Source organism: Salmo trutta, chromosome 22 (assembly GCF_901001165.1).
Source record: "Salmo trutta chromosome 22, fSalTru1.1, whole genome shotgun sequence".
Lineage (NCBI taxonomy): Eukaryota > Metazoa > Chordata > Actinopteri > Salmoniformes > Salmonidae > Salmo > Salmo trutta.
The window spans coordinates 17,376,007-17,398,127 of NC_042978.1; the positions used below are offsets into that span (position 1 = coordinate 17,376,007).

Sequence of the window (22,121 nt, forward strand, 5' to 3'; positions counted from 1 at the left end):
ATCAGCTATGAGAAGGCGCTCTTCCTGTCGTTAGATTGAAAGGCCCAAGACAGTCATTGGCCCAAGGGGTAAGCAGAGAGGAAGAGGTGAAGCAAGACGGTGTACTCCGCCCAAAATCTGTCCACGAAAATAAGCATACGAAGTGAGGAGTTTTTGTATGGAGGTCAATGAGAGTGTCGAATTTGGTCAACAAAAAGTGTAATTGCTAATTTGCGACGTGAGGCTTATTTGATCGGATTGAAGTTTAGCAATGGTTAGTTTGCTACGAATGCACTGATATAAGTGAACGAACATGGCATTCCAGCAACTTTTGGGGAAAAAACGACTTTTTATCGGAGTTGCGCAGATTGAGGGGATTGCACATGGTGATCATACGCGTATCTGCCCTCTTATTGGCTAGAATGTTCCAACTGATTTCGCCTCCTCCCGCCTGCCTTCCATCTTTGAGGACATGTATTTCCATTGTTAGAGCGGTCACTCGACTGTCTTGTCAATATAACAGAACACCTTTGGGGTAAGTAATACAATATTAGATAGACTAGTTAGAGAATGACATTAAAATGTAGCTATATTACAATTAGTATTATTGTCAGATAAATGTTCCTTTTGGCATATTTAATCACATCTCTGATGCATTTTACGTCTAGTTCAGTAAGTGTATTACTAGCCCCTACTGTACAGACCGTTTTCCCGTTGTCCGTCCCATCGACGTTTGCTAGCCAAAATTAGCTAGCTAACTATTTATTTAGCTAGCTAGTTAACGTTACATTAGCTCGCGTTATCCGAGCGAACACTAACGTTAGTTTATCAGAAACGTGTCATGATCATGCCCGAACAGCTGGAAAGAGGATTTCAGATGACAGTTTTCGCTTTTACATGCTTTTTGTCCGTCAGGAGTACATGCTACTCTGTGTCCTGTAACGTTAGCTAACTAGCTAGCATATATGTATAATGACAAACATATGTGATAGTCCCTGTCTCTCATAACCATTTTCATCTGACAAGCTCAATGAGTGAGTTTAAAGTACTAGTGTTTTTCTAATCCTATGTATCCCACTTGCGTATAATTCACTGGGATAAGGACATCATGGGAGGTGTGAAGCAGGAGCAGAATGATGGACCACCACCAAGAGGCATGCCGTCCTCTGATGCAGCACACGAAGAGGCAAGAGAAGGGGAAAGGACCCCGTACATACTGACATGAATAGCAGTAAATTCTGTACAATTACTGGCTGTGTATACACAGACTACCCACTGTTTGGTTATCCAATCCTTTCCCACATGTTGCTACCATTCTATAAACTGATCTAGCTTAAATGGGACAAGAGCATTGTTATGATGATGTTATGCTATGTTTCCTGACTCTTGATGCACACTTTGACATGGTTATCGTTTTATCTTTTCATCCTGGATAGCATATCCGTTCTCTTTCTGTACAGCCAGTGAAGAAGAGGGGTTGGCCAAAGGGTAAGAAGAGAAAGAAGGTTTTGCCCAACGGTCCCAAGGCACCAGTGACTGGATATGTGCGCTTTCTGAATGAACGACGAGAGCAGATCCGTGCTAAGTACCCTGACCTGCCCTTTCCAGAAATTACCAAGAGGTTGGGCGCAGAGTGGAGCTGCTTAGCACCTCATGACAAACAGGTACCTGCAGGCTTGGCTAGGGAAATGTAGTTGTAGAATGTATGAACAATTACTAATTATTTTGCCCCAGGTTTGTATTTAGTGGCAGTGCATTCAGTAGATTTTATGCGTAGTTGTAGATATATGAATAGGTATAGGCTTGCCAGGTTATGGTCTGTTTGATAAGCCCAGGTAGGCCTCATTTAAAAACTACAGGCTATCATGTTTCTTGAGGAGAAGCCTGGGATTGGAAGCTACCATCGCAGTGTATTGAGATATCTTCTGTGTGTGTCTAATGGAGTTAAGAATGTACTGTAAGCTCATTCCACAGCTAGTTTGAAATGTTTCCAATGGAGCTATCCATTTGGTACCTTTTGTATAGCTCAAACTGTTGTCAAGGCGGGCAGTCGCGTGTGTCTGTAAGCCGAGCATAACTGTTTCGAGCCTGTTATGTGGAGGAAGATATACTGTGAGTAGCGCACATGACGTCGGTTACATTGATGCTGTTGATCCGGGTCACTCAGTTGTGCTCTGTCCAGCTGCTGGGGTTGCTGCTGCCGGGGGAGGGAGGTCAAAGGGGGGCCGAGTGTAACTGATGTGAACTGGCTAGCAAGTTAGCGGTGCACGCTAGTAGCGTTCAATCAATGATGTTGCTCACTCTGAGACTTAGAAGTAGTTGTCCCTCTTGTAATGATTCTTCATGAGTGACTTGTCGATGTGTGCAGAGGATGCCTGGTTCAAGTCCAGGTTGGGGCAAGGAGAGGGACAGAAGTAATACTGTTACATCTGGAGTGGACTGAAGTTTTTTTGTGTGCTGACCTGACAGCGCTTCCTGGATGAGGCGGAGCGAGAGAAGCTGCAGTATGCCCGGGAGCTGAGAGAATACCAACAGAGTGAGGCCTATCAGATCACCAGTGCCAAGATCCAGGACAAGAAGGTCAAGAGAGGTGAGAGTTGTGACACATCTACCTTATTAATTGAGGGTTGTTACACACAAAGCTCCTATTTCATCCATTTGACAGGGTGGTAAAAACTGTTGCTTTTTTATGTCTTTCGTTCATTTGTTTTCTTTGAGCATTGTATATAATGTTCTCTTTTTTTCCCCCAGAAGAGTCTCCATCTGTCATTATCAATGCCAACAGTTCTGGATCAGCTGCTCTGAAGGTACGCTCTTTGCCTTACATTATTTGCTTATGTTGTGTTTCTGAATGTGTTATCTCAAATGAACACAAGGTTTTAAGAAAACACATAGAACAAAAGCAGGAAGTCAAAGGTTTGATTTGTTTTGAACTATGTCCTCTAGGGTTCAGACTACCTGTCCAACAGATTTGATGTTCCAATATTCACAGAGGAGTTCCTGGACCAGAACAAGGGTAAGAGAAGGGCAGAGGAGGGTCTCTGGGACAAACACTGTTTCAGTGAAGAAAGTACTAACCGTTTCCTTACTAATGATTGTTTCTCTGCTCCCAGCCCGGGAAGCAGAGCTGCGGCGTCTACGCAAAGCCAACGTTGAGTTTGAGGAGCAGAATGCCGTGCTGCAGAAGCACATAGCAGACATGTACAGCGCCAAAGAGAGGCTGGAAGCTGAACTGGGGCAGGATGAGCTCCGGACTCAGGCCTTGCACAGGCACCTGCTGGCCATCAAACACACCCTCGTCAGCAGTCTGTCCACCGTGGCCCTGCCAGGTCAGCATCTTATCACAGAGGCCCTTCCATCCATCTCTGACACTGATACTCAGCCTAATCTCTTTGTATGACTTGGCTGCAATTACTTCTAGTGCATTCAGAAAGTATTCAGACCCCTTCCCTTTTCCACATTTATTCTAAAATGGATTAAATAAACCATTTTCCTTATCAATCTACACAATATACCCCATAATGACAAAGCAAAACGTTTTTTTTTTAAGAAATGTTAGCAAATTTATTACAAATAAAAACATATCTTTATTTACATAAGTATTCATACCTTTTGCTATGAGACTTGAAATTGAGCTCCGGTGCATCCTGTTTCCATTGATCATCCTTGAGATGTTTCTACAACTTGATTGGAGTCCACCCTAGTTGATTGTGTTTTCTTTGCAGGCACAGGTGAGACCCCCTCTCTTGGTACCCTGGACTCGTACCTGAGTCGCCTGAGTGGTACTCTGGAGAGCAACCCTCATGAGCACCGTGCCTTGCTGACTCAGCTTCGTGATGTCCTTTCTCACCTGGACAGGTAACACACCTGTGAGAGGATCTAACACCTTGATGTAAAGGTATTGAGTTATGTCAGGGAACAAACTCCTACGTATTTATTTGACAGTGAAGCTGAAATGTTTAATTTGTCTCTATACTCCAGTATTTTGGATTCAAGATTAAATGTTTCATATCAGGCGACAGTATAGAATGCCACCTTTTATTTGAGGGTATTTTCATATCTGTTTTACCGTTTAGAAATGAAAGCACTTGATATACCTAGTCCCCTGATTTTGAAGGTATCCCCATTTTGAAGTATTTGGACAAATTCACTTTTATATGTATTAAAGTAGTCAAACGTGTAGTATTTGATACCATATTCCTAGCACTCAATGATTACATCAAGCTTGTGACACCAGTGTTTCCTCTAGGATTTTTGTTCAGCAACAGTGGCAAAGTTTTAGAGGCTCTCCTCTTGGCTGTAGACCTAAAATGTTGTTTTAAAGCTAATTTCCTGCCGTTCTACACATTTTGCCATACAATTGTACACATTTTGTCATGATGCTGGAAAAAGAAATTGCCTTTTTAAAGCTAATTTCCTGCAATTCTACACATTTTGCCATGGCTTAGCTGTGTTATGTTATCTGAGTGACACAAGCATTATAACAAAATCAATGAGGGCCCCATGGCATGACATTTTTGGAATGTTAGATTATCCCTGACTGTCTAGTTTCTATTCTTGTAGTTGTTAGTTCTCAATGATGATTTTATTTCAACTTTGTTTAATTTTACACTGAAAATGTTTTACCATCCTGAAAATTAGGCCCACCACTGCTAATTGTATATAGGGGAAACACTAAACTCTACAAACTTGTTGGATGCATGTTTTCTTTGGTTGTGTTTCAGATTATGTTGTGCCCAATAGAAATTCATCATAAATAATGTATGGTCCTTTTGGAGTCACTTTTATTGTAAATAAGAATAGAACATGTTTCGAAACACTTCTACATTAATGTGGATGCTACCATGATTACAGATAATCATGAATGAATTGTGAATAATGATGAGTTAGAGGCACAAAGATCATACCCCCAAGACATGCTAACCTCACCATTACAAATAACAGGAGGTTAGCATTTTATATCATACCCCCAAGACATGCTAACCTCCCGTAATGGTGAGAGGTTAGCATGTCTTGGGGGTATGATATTTATGCCTCTGAGTGTACATTACCTACAGTCTTGTGCATTGAGCATTCATATAATGTTGTCAAATTCAAACACTTGCTAGATCTGCATGCGTACAGTACAACTTAACCTTGTTGTTTATGGATGTTCACACTGTTCTAACAGTCTTCTCCCTTATTTTCAGTGAGAAGCTATGATGGGACCTCCACACCCATTCTGACTTGATGTGGATCCCGGATGGTATAACAACAGGTCAAATCGGTGCCCTTCAGTGTAGTCAAGGGATAGATGGGATGTCTTTCTGATGTAACAGACAAATTACAAACCGATGAAACACAAGGCTCAGTGTATATAGCATTACTCTGTGGTATACAGAGTAATATATAAATGGATTAAATAAAGATAATTCCTCAGCAATCCCCACACAATACCCCCTAATTGTAAGGTGAGTTTTTAGAAATTCTTGCAAATGTATTAAAAATGAAAAAATGTACCTTATGTAAATAAGTATTCAGACCCTTTGCTATGAGACTTGAAATTGAGCTCCGGTTTCTCCTGATCATCCATTTAAATGTTTCTACAACTTGATTGGAGTCCGCCTGTGGTAAATTTAATTGATTGGACATGATTTGGAATGGCACACACCTGTCTATATAAGGTCCCACAGTTGACAGTGCATGTCAGAGCAAAAACCAAGCCATGAGGTCGAAGGAATTGTAGAGCTCCGTGACAGGATTGTGTCGAGGAATAGATCTGGGGAAGGGTACCAAAAATGTCTGCAGCATTGGTCCCCAAGAACACAGTGTCCTCCCATCATTCTTAAATGGAAGAAGTTTGGAACCACCAACACTTCCTAGAGCTGGCCGCCTGGCCAAACTGAGCAATCAGGGAAGAAGGGCCTTGGTCAGGGAGGTGACCAAGAACCCAATGGTCATTCTGACAGAGCTCTAGAATTCCTTTGTGGAGATGGGAGAACCTTCCAGAAGGACAACGATCTCTGCAGCACTCCACCAATCAGGCCTTTATGGTAGAGTGGCCAGACGGAAGCCACTCCTCAGTAAAAGGCACATGACAGCCTGCTTGGAGTTTGCCAAAAGCCACCTAAAGACAAGATTGAACTCTTTGGCCTGAATGCCAAGTGTCACATCTGGAGGAAACCTGGCACCATCCCTACGGTGAAGCATGGTGGTGGCAGCATCATGCTTTGGGGATGTTTTTCAGCGGCAGGGAATGGGAGACTAGTCAGGATCGGGGGAAAGCTGATCGGAGCAAAGTACAGAGAGATCCTTGATGAAAACCTGCTCTAGAGCACTCAGGACCTCAGACTGGGGCGAAGGTTCACCTTCCAACAGGACAACGGCCTTAAGCACACAGACAAGACAATGCAAGAGTGGCTTCAGGACAAGTCTCTGAGTGTCCTTGAGTGGCCCAGACAGAGCTCGGACTGGAACCCAATCCAACATCTCTGGAGAGACCTGAAAATAGCTGTGCAGCAACGCTCCCCATCCAACCTGACAGAGCTTGAGAGGATCTGCTGCAGAGAAAAATGGGAGAAACTCCCCAAATACTGGTGTGCCAAGCTTGTAGCGTTATACCCAAGAAGACTCGAGGCTGTAATCGCTGCCAAAGGCGCTTCAACAAAGTACTGAGTAAAGGGTCGGAATACCTGTGTAAATGTGATGTTTATTTTTAAATGAGCTAACATTTCTGAAAGCCTATTTTTGCATTGTCATTATGGGGTATTTTGTGTAGATTTGGGGACGACGACAATTTAATCAATTTTAGAGTAAGGCTGTAACCTAACAAAATGTGGAAAAGTCAAGGGGTCTGAATACTTTCTGAAGGAACTGTATCTGCATGTGTACGGTCTTGTTCAGCTTTGGAGGCAAATGTCAGGCTTGTTGTGAACAGTCATTATGTCAACTGCCTTACCTTGTTCCATTTATAGTTCCTATGGTTTCTGGAAAAGAATCACGGGAAAAGCAGTTTACATGCCCTTTTTCCATATGTCTTCACTTGAAATAAGGAGATTGAGGAAGTGTACTTCAAATGAGAGACCAAATAAACTGGAAAAGATCATAGCAACATTTTCAGAATAGTTTTTTGTATTGCTATTGACATTAGTTTTGGGGTGGGAAGGTTTGGATGAAGGTTTTTTGTAATGGTTTATTTGAATGAATTTGAAATGGAAGTTTTGTCTCCTTTTGTAATCATTATTTCAATTTGCAATAAAAGTACATGTGTGTAATTTCCCGGATGTCATTAAGGATGAGCGTGATGCACACAGAGCATATGGTGACACATGGATGATGTCTGAAATGGCATGATGACTCAATGGCTGCTGGTGGCACCTGCTGCCCTCACTTTATAATGGACAGAAGTACAGAACAAACGACTTGTCTGACCTTTAGTTTCCAGACCCCCCCCCCCCCCACCAGATGGTGGTATAGCTCCACTTAGAAACGTTGTCAGTGGTTAGCTTGATAGGGTTGTACTCAGTTTCTTTAAATGATACTAAATGTCTGAATTGACAGATTGATGTGGTTTAGATCACTTTATTCACTGGAGGCCTTTCCCAAGGTATTTTTTGCTGTGGTTACACTTAAGAACAAACCAACATGCCTCCTGAAATGCCTAGTAGCCCATAGGTCGGCGCACAATTGGCCCAGCGTCGTCCGGGTTTGGCCAGGGTAGGCCGTCATTGTAAATAAGAATTTGTTCTTAACTGACTTGCCTAGTTAAAAAAAACATGAAAGTTGGTGTTTCTGAAAGCTTTGGGATCAGAACAAAGAGAGGCCGTTTAATTCTAGGCACAGAACATAACCGTCAGTCAAGGTTCCGATGTCATGTAAGCTATTGAATGGGTTTCTTCTATAAGTCTATGGATTCCTAAATTATACTTTAATGTATTCTTGTTCTTTTTTACATATTACACTAGCTTACTGCTTGTAGTACTTGGGCCTACTTGCTCGTTGTCATTCTTGGTAGTGGACTTGAAGACAAGTTTAATGCTCTCTCTTAGGTCCAGTTATCTAATCTAAGGTTAGAAGATGCTGTAGACTATATTTTGGATTTTCAGCGGGACCACGAAACGTTCAGGGAGGCCTGACAGTCAGGTGTTGCGAGCATCCTTGGTTCATCCCGTCATCACTACCGTGACGTAAGTCTCGGGAACTGTCCTTACAGTGGTGGTGCTGAACAAGATGGCTGTGCGTCAGGGAGCGGAGAGCCGAGGTTGAAATATAACCCCCTAAATTGATCCATACATGAGAGGGAAAGCGCACGACAAAAGACTCGAAAGATCAGATTTTTTTTTACTGTTGCAAAGCAGTGACGTATAATAGCTTCTAGTAGAAACGGAGCTGACTCCATCCACCTATTTATACAGGCTATAGAGACGGACATCTACTCCGAATTGAAATATTGGTGCCAGTGGAAGACATCTGGGAGCGATCATAGCCAGAGCTAAGAGATGTCATTGCTGTGCGTTGGCGGTAAGTGACAAACAAACTACTGTTAACTGTCGAGAGAAATGCTCTTATTTACACGGGTAACCAGTTGCTCCGCGGGCGGTTTTCTTCAATTCATCTCATTTGCAGCTAATTCTGCTCTAAAATGTATTAATTGTTGGCGTATAGGCCTACACGACGCGCTGAATACTACATTTGTTTTAAATTGGCTGTAGTCAAATTCCTTTGACCAGAAAACTCTTTTGTATTCTTTAGGTGGCCAGACAGCCTACAGCATTTATTAAATTGGTCTAAATCTTGTTTTATTATATGACTGTCTCCTTATGATGGAGAAGCGTAATGAACACTGTCAGTCATCATAAACACTTTGATGTCTTGTTCATAAAATGGTAGCTGAACTGTCATTATTCTAGTCTATTAACCGCAACAAATCACGCTCAAAATATGTTGGAATATTATCATAAAGCAGGCTACACAGAGTAAATATGAGTGTATGGAATATGATTGTCCGAAACTGAGTCCAGTATTGGATTATGTCTCTGTGTGTAGTAGCTCACTAAAAAGGCGTGTACTGTAAATCCATGTTATCTTTGGTTTCTATTCAGATTTTTAAAGATGTAGGGGTGGTCCGCACAGCAAATATTGTTCATTTACTTTGTGTACTGTCGCTTTTGGGTGTCTATCATAATGATGATTGCATTCCTTATGACAGCCTTTCTCTTAAGAAATCGTGACGTTTCCAAGGAAATATCCTGAATGCAGCCTTTCTATGCCGTGACTACAGTAGATTGCCTCTAGCACTAGCCTACTATATGTTGAATCAGTGTTGTTGACCATACCTTTTCTAGAATGATTGTTTGTGTGAAATGCATTTTCTCCGAGGATAAGAACAGTTGGTCCAAGAGATTTTACCCTGGGCAATGGGGCATTGGCGCGAGTCCTTTAGTCAATTTACTCTCCCAACAAAAACACCTAATAGCAGATGTCTTGTAGCCCTAAGATCAAAACAGCAAAATAGTCCAGTTTTTGGTCGGGTTGTTTGAATATTAGCTGTGTTGACCTATTTTGCTCCCTCAGTAACTTGTTTTCCAGTTAATTTGTTAGCTGCCTGACTGTTATAGAATATTTAGGCATACAGTCGGCTGCTTTCAGGTTTTATGCTATTGTCACATCGATTCACACCCACAGTCACTTCCCTAAAACGTTGGCCTGTCACGATTTTTCTATGAAAGTGGTAGAGTAAAATGGCAGCAACCCTAAAGTGTTTGTGGAGACAGGATATTGTCTTGGCACAATAGTTGGATAAACAAGCTGATTGCACAGATGTCAGGATTGAGACAGACTGCCAGAGGGACCCGCGAGATCTTCACATTTTGTTGGCATAGCAACCCTCTTCCCTGGCATTTGGGACTTTTCCTTTAATTTCCCATTAGTAATGAATGCACAGCTAAATTAGTGGTTATATAAAATCCCGTAGCCAAGGTGAGATTGAGAGACTGAGACTTTTCTTACATATGGCACTATTTTCACCCACTATGGAGAGACTGGAGGAAGAATGGGGATATGAGTACTTTTTGTTAGGCCTTCATGTAGAAATGGCAGAGAGAACATGGCATTGACAGCAACCCAGTGGAGAAGAAGTGTCCCCACTTTTACCGTTTCTTATAAACGCATGATTCTAACTATAGGTCTATTTGCATATCTTCAGATCATTAGTGATAAGGAAGAGTGATGCCCAGTGTTCAGCGAGAGAGCAGATTTCTAGCGTCACATTACAATATCAAACAGTACACACGCACACACTTCCTTGCAGTAATGACCGGGCTTGTTTTTAGTTGACAAATCCCCAGTCATTTCTTCTTCCCACATGAATGTCCACTGAAGCTCTCCGTGTATTCCCCAGCATGTCATGCGTTCAGTGGCTCAACTAGCAAGCATGAATAATGTTGTAATCCAACGGAAGGATAATTAGCTTGCGCCAGCCGAGGGCCGTTCAGTTCCATATAATCAGACACTCTATAGCAATATCTCATGTTCTGTTCAGGTTCAGGATACATGATGCCTGTTTCTCGACAGGCTGCTCCCTGAAAGAGAGCGAGCCCTTGGCTTTAATTTCATTTTTGTGTTTCATATTCTGTGGATTCATAGTTTTTTTAATGGAGACAGTTATGTTCTTCATTAGGGCACATTACAATGTATCCTTAAAAATACAATATAATTGACCTCCATGATATAGTTAATTATTACAAATGATAAGAAAGATTCATTTCACTGTGTGCGAGTAACTTAATTTCCCCTCTATTAGATTGAATAAGACAATATGACAGAAGAAAGCAATTATGTAGTCTCATTCCTGCCAATCAGAAAGTTTCATTTTGTAGCTTCTTTCTCTGTTTCTTCATAACTGACAACTCCTCTGACATTATAGAATTCCTGCAGGCTACATGTTTGAATTATATTGCTGTTTCTTGCTCTTTGTACAAGTACAACTGATCTGAAGTATGAGGTGCTTGTAAGCTTTCGACTGGAAAATCTCAGTCAATAAAACCCTGGAGATCTTCCGTAGGGCGAGAGTGACTATATTTCCTGCAAAGAGCGAAGAGACACTAGTTTGTGGGCTTTTTTAAAATGTGGCCTTTTTTTGTAACCCTCCTGCCATCATAGCTAAACCGGTTAAGCATTGTGCGTTTGAGCTGTGTGAGTCCCCCTCTACCCTCCACCCCTCACCCCTAACCCCATATCCACTACTGTCCCGCTGAAGTGGTTATTTTTAGTAGTGGGGGTTCTGCTCTGCCTGCGCTTGGCTGCACAGAAAGATTAATGGAGCCCGAGACAAAGAGATAGAGAGGGAGCACACACGCCACATGGCAGGAGGAGAGAGGGAGAGAGAGAACGAAAGGAAGAGAGAGAGGGAACGAGGGGAAGAGAGGGGAAGAGAGAGCGAGAATCCAGACAGTGAATTGAGGTTGATGATGGGGAGAGAGAAAAAAATGTAGGCAGTGGATTGAGGCTGTTGATGGGGAAAGCACTGCGTTGGAGGGAGTGGAGGGATGGTAAGTGAGAGAGACATGGCGGAGGTGCTGAGGAACAGACAGCTGAAGAGGCTGGCTGAATGACTGGGTAGAATCCTGTTAGCTTCAGCTCTGCAAAGGGAGGCGGTGGTAATGGAGCTGGACATCTCTTTTGTTCTTTGTATTTCACAGTGTTCCATGGAATCACCCTACAGGGGATAAAGTAGTCTGTTATATTGAGTAATGGTGAATCATGAAAGGCTTAGCTCTGAAGTTGGTTAAGTGCATCCTCTAACTCCTCCTCCTGCCCTGCAGACTAGCAAAATCAGATTGATATTCAGATAAAACAAACATCCTCTTCAGGGTCTGTTGGGGATGAGCTATTTTAGGAAAACAAATACATCCACTATTGTCACGCTGCTTCATCATTAACTGACTCTGACATATTAACCTTATCGTGTCAAGTCAGACAGCAGGAGACACAATTTCATTTTCTTTCATTTCTTTTCCTTTAGCTGAAATCTTGAGTGGCTTCATAAAAAAAGCCATTCTTGTGATGGTTGTTATGATATGGATTATTCATACAGGTGCTCCAGCTGGACCCATAATGATAGAGAACGTGCCAGTAGGTCATTAGGACTGGTCGTGCCAGCCATGCGGGCATCTGGGTGGCAGCCCAGTGCCACATTCCACTGAGAGAGAAAAGCATTGGAGGTTATTTTATCCAACTCTGTGATTCCAAATGGGCCTTTTTCCCATAGTCCCTTTTCTTAACTGCAGCTTTTAGAGATGAAGTGAGGGGAGGCATTCGCTGTGGATTAGAAGGAAGCCTTTGAATATTAAAGCCCTCAACATGGGGTTACTTGGCATCGGCAGGGCGGGCGGGCAGGTGCGAGATTAATGAATAATGAATGGGTCAGAAAAAACAGGATTGGTTACCTAAAGTGATCCCCAATTTATAGAAGGTGACAGTGGTACCTTTACCTTAACAGACCTGCTTTCATTGTGTCACCCTTACTGGTCATCATATGTGAGACTACGCGTGTACAGACACACACGCACACACACACACACACACACACACACACACACACACACTGAATCCTGTGTGCTCCTCTTCTCTCTGAACCCCTCTCACCTGAGCATACCGCTGAGAGCCTTCCACTCAAATAGAGCTCTTGACATCTGTTAGTGAATACAGGCTTTGATATTAAGACCCAGGCATTCTGCCATCAGAGGAAGTGTGCCCAGGCTGACTGAATTAGGTCCTTCCTTCCTCCTCCTCCTACGAAATGCCAGGGTCTTGTCATCACCCACGATCCCCACATGGGCTGATATGCATATTGGGATATGAAAAGAATATCTAAGTTTTCTGATCTAAATTGCAAAATGAACATATGTTTTGACGCTGTCTTATGCAGCAAAACCTTTTCAGCTCAGGAAGGTGTGGGTTGTTAATAGCTTTGTTGTTAGAAACCTTAATCTCTAGATTGATTGACCCCATTTTGTTTAGCCCATTACAGTATGGCTCATGTTTTTTCGTCTTCTGTCTGTTTTGCAGTGAGGAAAGCCAAACTCGATGGACCCCAAGGTGAGTTGAGACACATTTGACTTAGTCTTAAAAAGTCTTAAACACTGGTTTGTTTGATAGTAACACTGATATTCCTCATTGTTCCACAGAGAAATTTAACACCTACGTGACGCTGAAGGTGCAGAATGTCAAGAGCACCACCATCGCTGTGCGGGGCGCCCAGCCATGCTGGGAGCAGGACTTCATGTTGTAAGACTTCTTCCCCCTCTCCTCCTCTCCCTCGTTTGTTCACCTCTTCCTCTCTCCCATCCCACTCTTCTTCTTCCTCCACCTCCGTCTCTCCCTCTATAGGAAAGACTTACTAGTTTCTCTCTCCACTCGTTGAGCTGCCCTGGGTCCTAAGTGCTCTGTCAGTGATGAGACTACAAGGCTCTGGATGCCTGATCTCAGATACGAGATATGCAACTGTTGAGCTAGGCAGCCAAGCAGCCAGCCAGCCGTCCATGCAGCCGGGCAGGCAGTGACACTAATGTGTTAACACCAGAGTGTACACATGTTGTGTAACACGGACTGCAGGGACTCCTGAATAAATGTTTTAAGTAGTGAGGTTTAAGGTGCCCAACAACACTCTCATTGTTTGGAGTGCTAGTCAATGGGCAGGAGTTTAGATGAAGCCTTGGATAGGGCACTTGTCACAGAGTCAAAATGATTTCAGAACTGACAATAGGAACAGGAAGTTGCCACGAAATGAGCACCTTTTGCGTCCCCTCTTATTTTAAGTAGAAATTGTGCACAAATATTGAATTTTAAAAGCCTGTTATATTAAATGAAGTGCACTTTTAATATAGACCACATTCAAAATTCAGCTTCAGTTTAACCCACTTAAACCCAACATTTCTCGAAGTTTTCACCATCACTGTAAAGCCCTCGCTATTTTGTTGCTTTGACACAGTCATTTCTGAAGATTATAATTTATTTCATGTTATTAGTGATTCATTTTAAGGGGGGGGGGGGGGCTGTTACGTGAACTGAGATCTCATTTTAATTTGGTGAAACTATGAAACTATTACTTTTAAAATATTTTTTTCAAGAGAGACATTGAACATCTAATAGTCAAATCATAGTGTAAAAGCAGGTGATCTGGTTCTATACTTTTTGGACATTTTCTGGTGTTTTGTGGTCCAAAACTGAGCGGGTCGAGCATAACACGTCAACCCTGTTACCCATAAATAGACAGGGTAGAAATGTTTGAACAATTTAAAAACATTTGTGAAGCTTGCACACAACAATCTTCCATTCCCCCCTGTCACAAGGGGATTCCTGGCTGTCCCTATACAGCACTACATTTGACCAGGGGTCAGGGGTCAGGTACCATGGGGATGCAACCTGAGTATAGCTGTGTGGATACTTGAGATAATGGAGGTGCACGGTGTATAATATGTTATTGACCAAATCGGTCCTGGACAGTCAGCTCTATACGCTTTTTTCCTGCTAGAATTCACTCCTGTTTTCCCTGATGGAAATAATACTGGTCTCCTTCACTCTGCCTTATTGACCTCACCTCTCCCCCTCAGACAGCTCTCTGTGGCTCAGTGACTCACATCCACCACAGGGTGAATCACATTGGCTCTTTGTTCTATTAGATTAGCAATGGGTATCTGATGGTATATATATTTCACCTCTCTATAAGATGGGTTCTATATTTCCAGGCCCTGTTGCTCAATCAGGGTTTATGTCATTTCGGTCTCCCAATCTGTTTAGTTTATTTCCTCATCTCATCACTCTCTCTCTCTCTCTCTCTCTCTCTCTCTCTCTCTCTCTCTCTCTCTCTCACCTCCTCTCTATCCCTCCTCATCTTCTTGTCTCCCTCTTTTTTATACACCTTCTCACCCCCCCTTCTCTCTCTCTCTCTCTCTCTCTCTCTCTGTGCAGTGAGATCAACAGGCTGGACCTGGGGCTGACGGTGGAGGTGTGGAACAAAGGGTTAATCTGGGATACCATGGTGGGGACCTTGTGGATCCCCCTGCAAAACATCCGGCAGTCTAATGAGGTATGGTTCCCCCCCCCCCCCGGTGCCCCCTCTCCTTCCCCACCACACTCCACCCTCCTGAGAGCACAAGGCGGTTTACCAGCAGCACATCTGAGGCTCAGACACTAGTTCATCACAACAATAGACTCATACTGTTTGTTGTCAAGCTACATCAAAGTGTTTAAGGTGGAATACACTTCATATCAGGGATGAAAGGAGTTTAAGGGGAGTGTTCTTGGATGGTAAAGATAACCTACAGGGAGTGAATTCCTCTGCTTCGAAACACTGTAACTAGGACTCTTTTTAGCATCCTCCCAATTGTTTGACTGTAAGAGGGAAAGTGTTACTGTGTACAGTAACAGTACGCGTGTGTGTCTCTGCGTGTGTGTGTGCTCGTGCTAGGACGGGCCGGGGCAGTGGCTGACCCTGGACTCCCAGGTCATCATGGCTGAGAATGAGATCACCGGCACCAAAGACCCCACCTTCCACCGCGTGCTGCTGGACACCCGCTTTGAACTGCCATTAGGTTAGTGTGTGTGGGAGTGAGTGTGAGTGTGTGTGAGTGTGTGTGCGTGCATGAATGTGGCCTTAGTGACTGACCAGTGAATGGGTCTTTCTGCTTCAGACATTCCAGAGGATGAGGCTCGATACTGGGCCAAGAAACTGGAGCAACTCAATGCCATGAGGGACCAGGACGTAAGGCATCTCCTCCTCTCCTCCCTCTGTGTTTACATCTTACCCGCCCGCCACAAGGCAGGGCTATCAGTAATTACACAAGTCATCACTTACTCTATGCATTAAATATGATGTAGACGTTTCGGTACACCCAAAACTCTCCTAAATGGTGATTACCCCATGTTGGATTAGCTGCAGTGCAATGTACCGTGTCTGTCAGCTGTATCTATTGTGTGTGTGTGTTGCAGTACACATACCAGGAGGAGGAGGAGAGGCCACTGCAAGCGCCATCAACACAGTGCTGTGAGTAGTAGACACTTGATACTGACTGTAGCCTCTTCACACCCTCTTTAATACCCTCATCCCTTTCCTCCTCCTTTTCACTTAGTTCCTGGCCCCTCCCCCCCACTTCCTCCTTGTCTTCCCCGTCTCCTCTTCCTCCCCCTCTTCTTCACTCTCCTTCTCTCCCTCTTTACTATCCTCCCTTTCATCCTCCTCATATTCACTTTATTCCTCCTCCTCCTCTTCTTCCTCTTCCTCCCCCTCTTCTTCACTCTCCTTCTCTCCCTCTTTACTATCCTCCCTTTCATCCTCCTCATATTCACTTTATTCCTCCTCCTCCTCTTCTTCCTCTTCCTCCCCCTCTTCTTCACTCTCCTCCCGAGTCTTTGGGATGCAGATTAGAGGGGAAGCAGCAGGCAGAAAGGCAGGCAGGCAGGCGGATGGAGGGAGGGAGGGAGGAAAGCTGACATGACGAATCGAGCCAGCAGGCCTGCCTCATAGTCAGCTCCACACACAGTGATTTATGGCTGCTAGCCGTGTGATGGATGTGTGCTGGCATACTAACACTGCCCTGTCAGACACAGCCCTGTCTGTCTGATGATGACGGCCCATGTGGGTGGGTGGAAACGACTGTGGATGAGTCTGGGCTGCGGTGGGTGTTTCAGTCTGCCAGTGGGTATTTGTGAGAGACGATTTGTGAGAGATCAGCCGTAAAGGTTGGTCAGTATGTGTGTGAGTGCTTGTCCGCATGCATGCGTGTCTGCATGCTGTGTTTCAGTGAGTGTTTACGGATGGGGTCTGCGAATGCACTTTGAGTTATGGGATGCTGGGTTGAGAGTTATGGCTGACTACCCACTGCTCTGTGCAAATGTTTTAGCATTGGAGTTTATGGCTCAGGCCCAAATCAAATTTTCCTGTGATAAGTTATTACCTACTTACCCTCTGTCCTTGTAGGTAACTGGAGTCTTTGGGGAGACCAGCAAAGTAAGTTTTTCTTGCTTTTTTCACACAGTTTAGCAAACAATGTATGCTGACTCAAATGGAACCTTGTACTGCAGGCCTATATTGCTAGGTTTAAGTATGTCACCAAGCATATAATAGCATCATGGGTAAAGATGAACCCAGCCTCACATCATGATGATCATCATCATATTTCAACCATTTCCTGTGTAGATGAAGACCCAGACAGCGCGGTGGACGATAGAGACAGTGACTACCGCAGTGAGACTAGTAACAGCATTCCTCCACCCTTCTACACCACATCTCAGCCCAACGCCTCCATGCACCAGTACCCCATCCAGAGAGACCAGCGCTACTCCTCGCACACCTCCTACAACGGCTCCATCCAAGAGCTGGACTACGACAACCAGAGACCCATGAGGTAACCGAACCTCTCTCCTGTCCTGTTCTGTCATCCTTACCTGCTTCATTACCTGGTTCACCACTCGGGGTCTCAATAGGGGGTTCGTCCCAATAAGCTTCCTTTCATTGTCTCCTCTCTTTCATTTGCAACTTACCTTTAAGTTATTTTATTACAAGCTGCCATCCTACAGTTGTTCTAATCTAAAAACATGCAGGGTAGGTGGAAGCCGCAGCTTTTCCCTGTCCAGTTCTTTGAGATATGTGTGGGTGAAGGAAAGGAGACGAGGAAAGGAAACTACATTAGACTATTGACACAGCATGGATCTCACTCGCAACACCTCTTCTTAGTCAAGGGATCCATATTGACTATGTCTCCTCTAGAGATCAACAGTCTATTCACCACAGAGTAAATCAGACTGATACAGAACCCACAGAGCCCCGTGAGCTTGTTTTGGTTCACACTGTTGTTACATGGTAACCTGTTGTCCCAATGTGACTTCACATTCCAGAGCATACTGCGGTGCGGCCTCACTATACAAGCCCAAAGGAGCAGCCATGCCTACCTTGTATACAGGCCGTGTGGGAAGAGCCTCACCGGCACCATCACTGTGTGTGTGTGTGTGTGTGTGTGTGTGTGTGTGTGTGTGTGTGTGTGTGTGTGTGTGTGGGTGTGTACATGTGTGTGAGTGTGCATGCGTGTGTGGCTGAAACAGCCCCCTGTGATCATTTAGCAACTTGTTTTGCCCCCCCCAACCCCCCCCCCCCCAAAAAAAATCAAGTTGTTTATTTGTCTTTACATCTATTGTTCAAAGGCACAAGTTCACTCAAACTCATGCCTTGCTTGGGGCAGCCACATTATTGCATAAAGGCTTCTCTCGACAGTGATTCTGTTTTTAGCCATATGGACCTGCAAGGTCCGCTATAGCTAAAACCAATCACTCTCTTCTCTGTCTGACTGGCGCTGTCTGGCTCCCTGGTCAGTGCCAGTGGTCTTTATGCTGTAGGTTTGCCAGGCAGTGTGTGTTTCAGTTTGGTGTTGTGGATGTTGCTGTGTGTCTTTGAAAAGCCCCAGGCTAGACTGTACTGATGCTCCTCCTCTACTGCCTCTCCCTCCTTCCTGCCAGACGTTATGATAGTTTAGACTCGGCCACCAACGGGCGCAGCGATCTCGATTCAGCCTCAGGTTCGAGCCGGCACACCAGCCGCCAGTACTCTCTAGACAGTAGGCACTCGCTCTCCGATAGGTGGGTCTCTGCACCTCCTCTTCCTCCTCTTCCTCTTCCTCCTGCTCCAGCCTGTGACTCCGTCCGTGGTCTCACTGTGACGTCAGTGGTGGAATCGTCCTGTCCTCCTCGCTCGCTGTGCTTGCATGCATGTGCTGTTCAACTCCCTCTCTCTACTTCTTATCTACGTTCCGGTCCTGTATCTACCTGATAATAACTACTGTATACACACCGGTATCACACACACACGATCTCCCCTCTCTCTGTCGTACGTCTGTGGTGAAATGTGAATGTTGTGTTTGTGCTGTTATGTAAGACGTTGAAGCCATAGGGCAAGAGTTTGGCTAAGTTGATGTGAGTTGCAGTGATGAAGTGTTAGTGTGTTCTGTGTGGTTCCTCTGCCTCCTCGGTCTCTCAGTGGCAGCCTGTTATTACCTCCTCCTCCTACGGTGCCTCAGTGACAAGTCCTCTCTGTGATTAACTATGCAGCTCAGGCTTCCCCCAGCCAGAGCCAGCCATACTGTTGGCCGAGGACCCCGGCCCCGGCTCTTGGGTGGCAGGAGGCATGCCTGTTCAGAATTAATAGTAGCCTATCAGAGAGGGGAAGACACATGTCCTCCTGTATGTGCCACTGTACCTCTCTCCTGCTGTGTTTGGTGTTTGAGAAGGAAAATGCAGGTTTCTGTGAGACAGCTCAGTGAAAGAGCTGTGTGTGTCCTCGTGGGTGTACAAAAGAGAGAGAGAGTTTGCATGCGTGTGCGCTTCTTGATTGAGTAGCAGGATTCTGGATGTGGTTTTGTACGTATGCCGTGTGTGTATTTCTATGTGTGTGTTGGTTTTCTCAGGTGTTCTGTTTTCCTGTTTTCATTCAGCCCAGGTTCTTGTCTCCTAGCTCTCACACAGACACATTCAGCCCAGGTTCCTGTCTCCTAGCTCTCACACAGACACATTCAGCCCAGGTTCCTGTCTCCTAGCTCTCACACAGACACACACAGCCCAGGTTCCTGTCTCCTAGCTCTCACACAGACACATTCAGCCCAGGTCCCTGTCTCCTAGCTCTCACACAGACACATTCAGCCCAGGTCCCTGTCTCCTAGCTCTCACACAGACACATTCAGCCCAGGTTCCTGTCTCCTAGCTCTCACACAGACACACACAGCCCAGGTTCCTGTCTCCTAGCTCTCACACAGACACACTCAGCCCAGGTCCCTGTCTCCTAGCTCTCACACAGACACATTCAGCCCAGGTCCCTGTCTCCTAGCTCTCACACAGACACATTCAGCCCAGGTCCCTGTCTCCTAGCTCTCACACAGACACATTCAGCCCAGGTCCCTGTCTCCTAGCTCTCACACAGACACATTCAGCCCAGGTTTCTGTCTCCTAGCTCTCACACAGACACATTCAGCCCAGGTCCCTGTCTCCTAGCTCTCACACAGACACATTCAGCCCAGGTTCCTGTCTCCTAGCTCTCACACAGACACATTCAGACCAGGTTCCTGTCTCCTAGCTCTCACACAGACATATTCAGCCCAGGTCCCTGTCTCCTAGCTCTCACACAGACACATTCAGCCCAGGTTCCTGTCTCCTAGCTCTCACACAGACACATTCAGACCAGGTTCTTGTCTCCTAGCTCTCACACAGACACATTCAGCCCAGGTTCCTGTCTCCTAGCTCTCACACAGACACATTCAGCCCAGGTCCCTGTCTCCTAGCTCTCACACAGACACACACAGCCCAGGTTCCTGTCTCCTAGCTCTCACACAGACACACACAGCCCAGGTCCCTGTCTCCTAGCTCTCACACAGACACACACAGCCCAGGTTCCTGTCTCCTAGCTCTCACACAGACACATTCAGCCCAGGTTCTTGTCTCCTAGCTCTCACACAGACACATTCAGACCAGGTCCCTGTCTCCTAGCTCTCACACAGACACATTCAGCCCAGGTCCCTGTCTCCTAGCTCTCACACAGACACACACAGCCCAGGTCCCTGTCTCCTAGCTCTCACACAGACACACACAGCCCAGGTCCCTGTCTCCTAGCTCTCACACAGACACACACAGCCCAGGTCCCTGTCTTCTAGCTCTCACACAGACACACACAGCCCAGGTTACAGCCCAGGTTCCTGTCTCCTAGCTCTCACACAGACACACACAGCCCAGGTTACAGCCCAGGTTCCTGTCTCCTAGCTCTCACACAGACACACACAGCCCAGGTTCCTGTCTCCTAGCTCTCACACAGACACACACAGCCCAGGTCCCTGTCTCCTAGCTCTCACACAGACACACACAGCCCAGGTTACAGCCCAGGTTCCTGTCTCCTAGCTCTCACACAGACACACACAGCCCAGGTTACAGCCCAGGTCCCTCTCTCCTAGCTCTCACACAGACACACACATCCCAGGTCCCTGTCTCCTAGCTCTCACACAGACACACACAGCCCAGGTTACAGCCCAGGTCCCTCTCTCCTAGCTCTCACACAGACACACACAGCCCAGGTTCCTGTCTCCTAGCTCTCACACAGACACACACAGCCCAGGTCCCTGTCTCCTAGCTCTCACACAGACACACACAGCCCAGGTTACAGCCCAGGTCCCTCTCTCCTAGCTCTCACACAGACACACACAGCCCAGGTTCCTGTCTCCTAGCTCTCACACAGACACACACAGCCCAGGTTCCTGTCTCCTAGCTCTCACACAGACACACACAGCCCAGGTCCCTGTCTCCTAGCTCTCACACAGACACACACAGCCCAGGTCCCTGTCTCCTAGCTCTCACACAGACACACACAGCCCAGGTCCCTGTCTCCTAGCTCTCACACAGACACACACAGCCCAGGTCCCTGTCTCCTAGCTCTCACACAGACACACACAGCCCAGGTTACAGCCCAGGTCCCTGTCTCCTAGCTCTCACACAGACACACACAGCCCAGGTTCCTGTCTCCTAGCTCTCACACAGACACACACAGCCCAGGTCCCTGTCTCCTAGCTCTCACACAGACACACACAGCCCAGGTTACAGCCCAGGTCCCTCTCTCCTAGCTCTCACACAGACACACACATCCCAGGTCCCTGTCTCCTAGCTCTCACACAGACACACACAGCCCAGGTTACAGCCCAGGTCCCTCTCTCCTAGCTCTCACACAGACACACTCAGCCCAGGTCCCTGTCTCCTAGCTCTCACACAGACACATTCAGCCCAGGTTTCTGTCTCCTAGCTCTCACACAGACACATTCAGCCCAGGTCCCTGTCTCCTAGCTCTCACACAGACACATTCAGCCCAGGTTCCTGTCTCCTAGCTCTCACACAGACACATTCAGACCAGGTTCCTGTCTCCTAGCTCTCACACAGACATATTCAGCCCAGGTCCCTGTCTCCTAGCTCTCACACAGACACATTCAGCCCAGGTTCCTGTCTCCTAGCTCTCACACAGACACATTCAGACCAGGTTCTTGTCTCCTAGCTCTCACACAGACACATTCAGCCCAGGTTCCTGTCTCCTAGCTCTCACACAGACACATTCAGCCCAGGTCCCTGTCTCCTAGCTCTCACACAGA

At 45.7% G+C, this 22,121-nt stretch overlaps 2 protein-coding genes across 18 annotated transcripts in view; both read left to right on the forward strand.

Annotated features, from left to right (window-relative positions):
• The first annotated feature begins 211 nt into the window (after positions 1 to 211).
• LOC115158244 (SWI/SNF-related matrix-associated actin-dependent regulator of chromatin subfamily E member 1-related) lies at positions 212 to 5,454 on the forward strand. 7 transcript variants are annotated; one of them, XM_029706952.1, is made up of 9 exons: positions 212 to 514; positions 1,082 to 1,165; positions 1,440 to 1,643; positions 2,449 to 2,569; positions 2,731 to 2,786; positions 2,926 to 2,995; positions 3,093 to 3,308; positions 3,705 to 3,837; positions 5,169 to 5,454. In XM_029706952.1, the coding sequence occupies exons 2-9, from the start codon at positions 1,088 to 1,090 to the stop codon at positions 5,179 to 5,181; spliced, it is 891 nt and encodes a 296-aa protein (XP_029562812.1). In that variant the 5' UTR covers positions 212 to 514; positions 1,082 to 1,087; the 3' UTR covers positions 5,182 to 5,454. The 7 variants fall into 7 exon arrangements, with proteins under 7 accessions (XP_029562812.1, XP_029562810.1, XP_029562808.1 ...); XM_029706950.1 differs by having other exon boundaries at positions 214 to 514; positions 1,416 to 1,643; XM_029706948.1 differs by lacking the exon at positions 212 to 514 and adding an exon at positions 523 to 651 and having other exon boundaries at positions 1,416 to 1,643; positions 3,705 to 3,877.
• Positions 5,455 to 7,966: 2,512 nt separating this feature from the next.
• unc13a (unc-13 homolog A (C. elegans)) overlaps positions 7,967 to 22,121 on the forward strand; it is a 59,869-nt gene continuing 45,714 nt past the window's right edge. For 7 of the 11 annotated variants that reach the window (XM_029706953.1, XM_029706957.1, XM_029706955.1 and 4 more), the window contains exons 1-10: positions 7,967 to 8,478; positions 13,027 to 13,056; positions 13,146 to 13,245; positions 14,929 to 15,046; positions 15,428 to 15,551; positions 15,651 to 15,721; positions 15,949 to 16,003; positions 16,937 to 16,966; positions 17,156 to 17,363; positions 18,469 to 18,588. In XM_029706953.1, the coding sequence (XP_029562813.1) occupies positions 8,457 to 8,478; positions 13,027 to 13,056; positions 13,146 to 13,245; positions 14,929 to 15,046; positions 15,428 to 15,551; positions 15,651 to 15,721; positions 15,949 to 16,003; positions 16,937 to 16,966; positions 17,156 to 17,363; positions 18,469 to 18,588 (878 nt within the window). In that variant the 5' untranslated portion in view covers positions 7,967 to 8,456. The remainder of the gene's footprint in view (positions 8,479 to 13,026; positions 13,057 to 13,145; positions 13,246 to 14,928; positions 15,047 to 15,427; positions 15,552 to 15,650; positions 15,722 to 15,948; positions 16,004 to 16,936; positions 16,967 to 17,155; positions 17,364 to 18,468; positions 18,589 to 22,121) is intronic. The other 4 variants (XM_029706960.1, XM_029706961.1, XM_029706963.1 and 1 more) reach the window with 1 other exon arrangement.

Coding starts and splice junctions, on each gene's coding strand:
- LOC115158244 (XM_029706945.1), top strand. CDS start 598: ATGTTCCTTTTGGCATATTTAATCACATCTCTGATGCATTTTACGTCT. Junction 652..1,081: donor TGCATTTTACGTCTAGTTCA/GTAAGTGTATTA, acceptor CACTGGGATAAG/GACATCATGGGAGGTGTGAA. Junction 1,166..1,415: donor CTGATGCAGCACACGAAGAG/GCAAGAGAAGGG, acceptor CATCCTGGATAG/CATATCCGTTCTCTTTCTGT.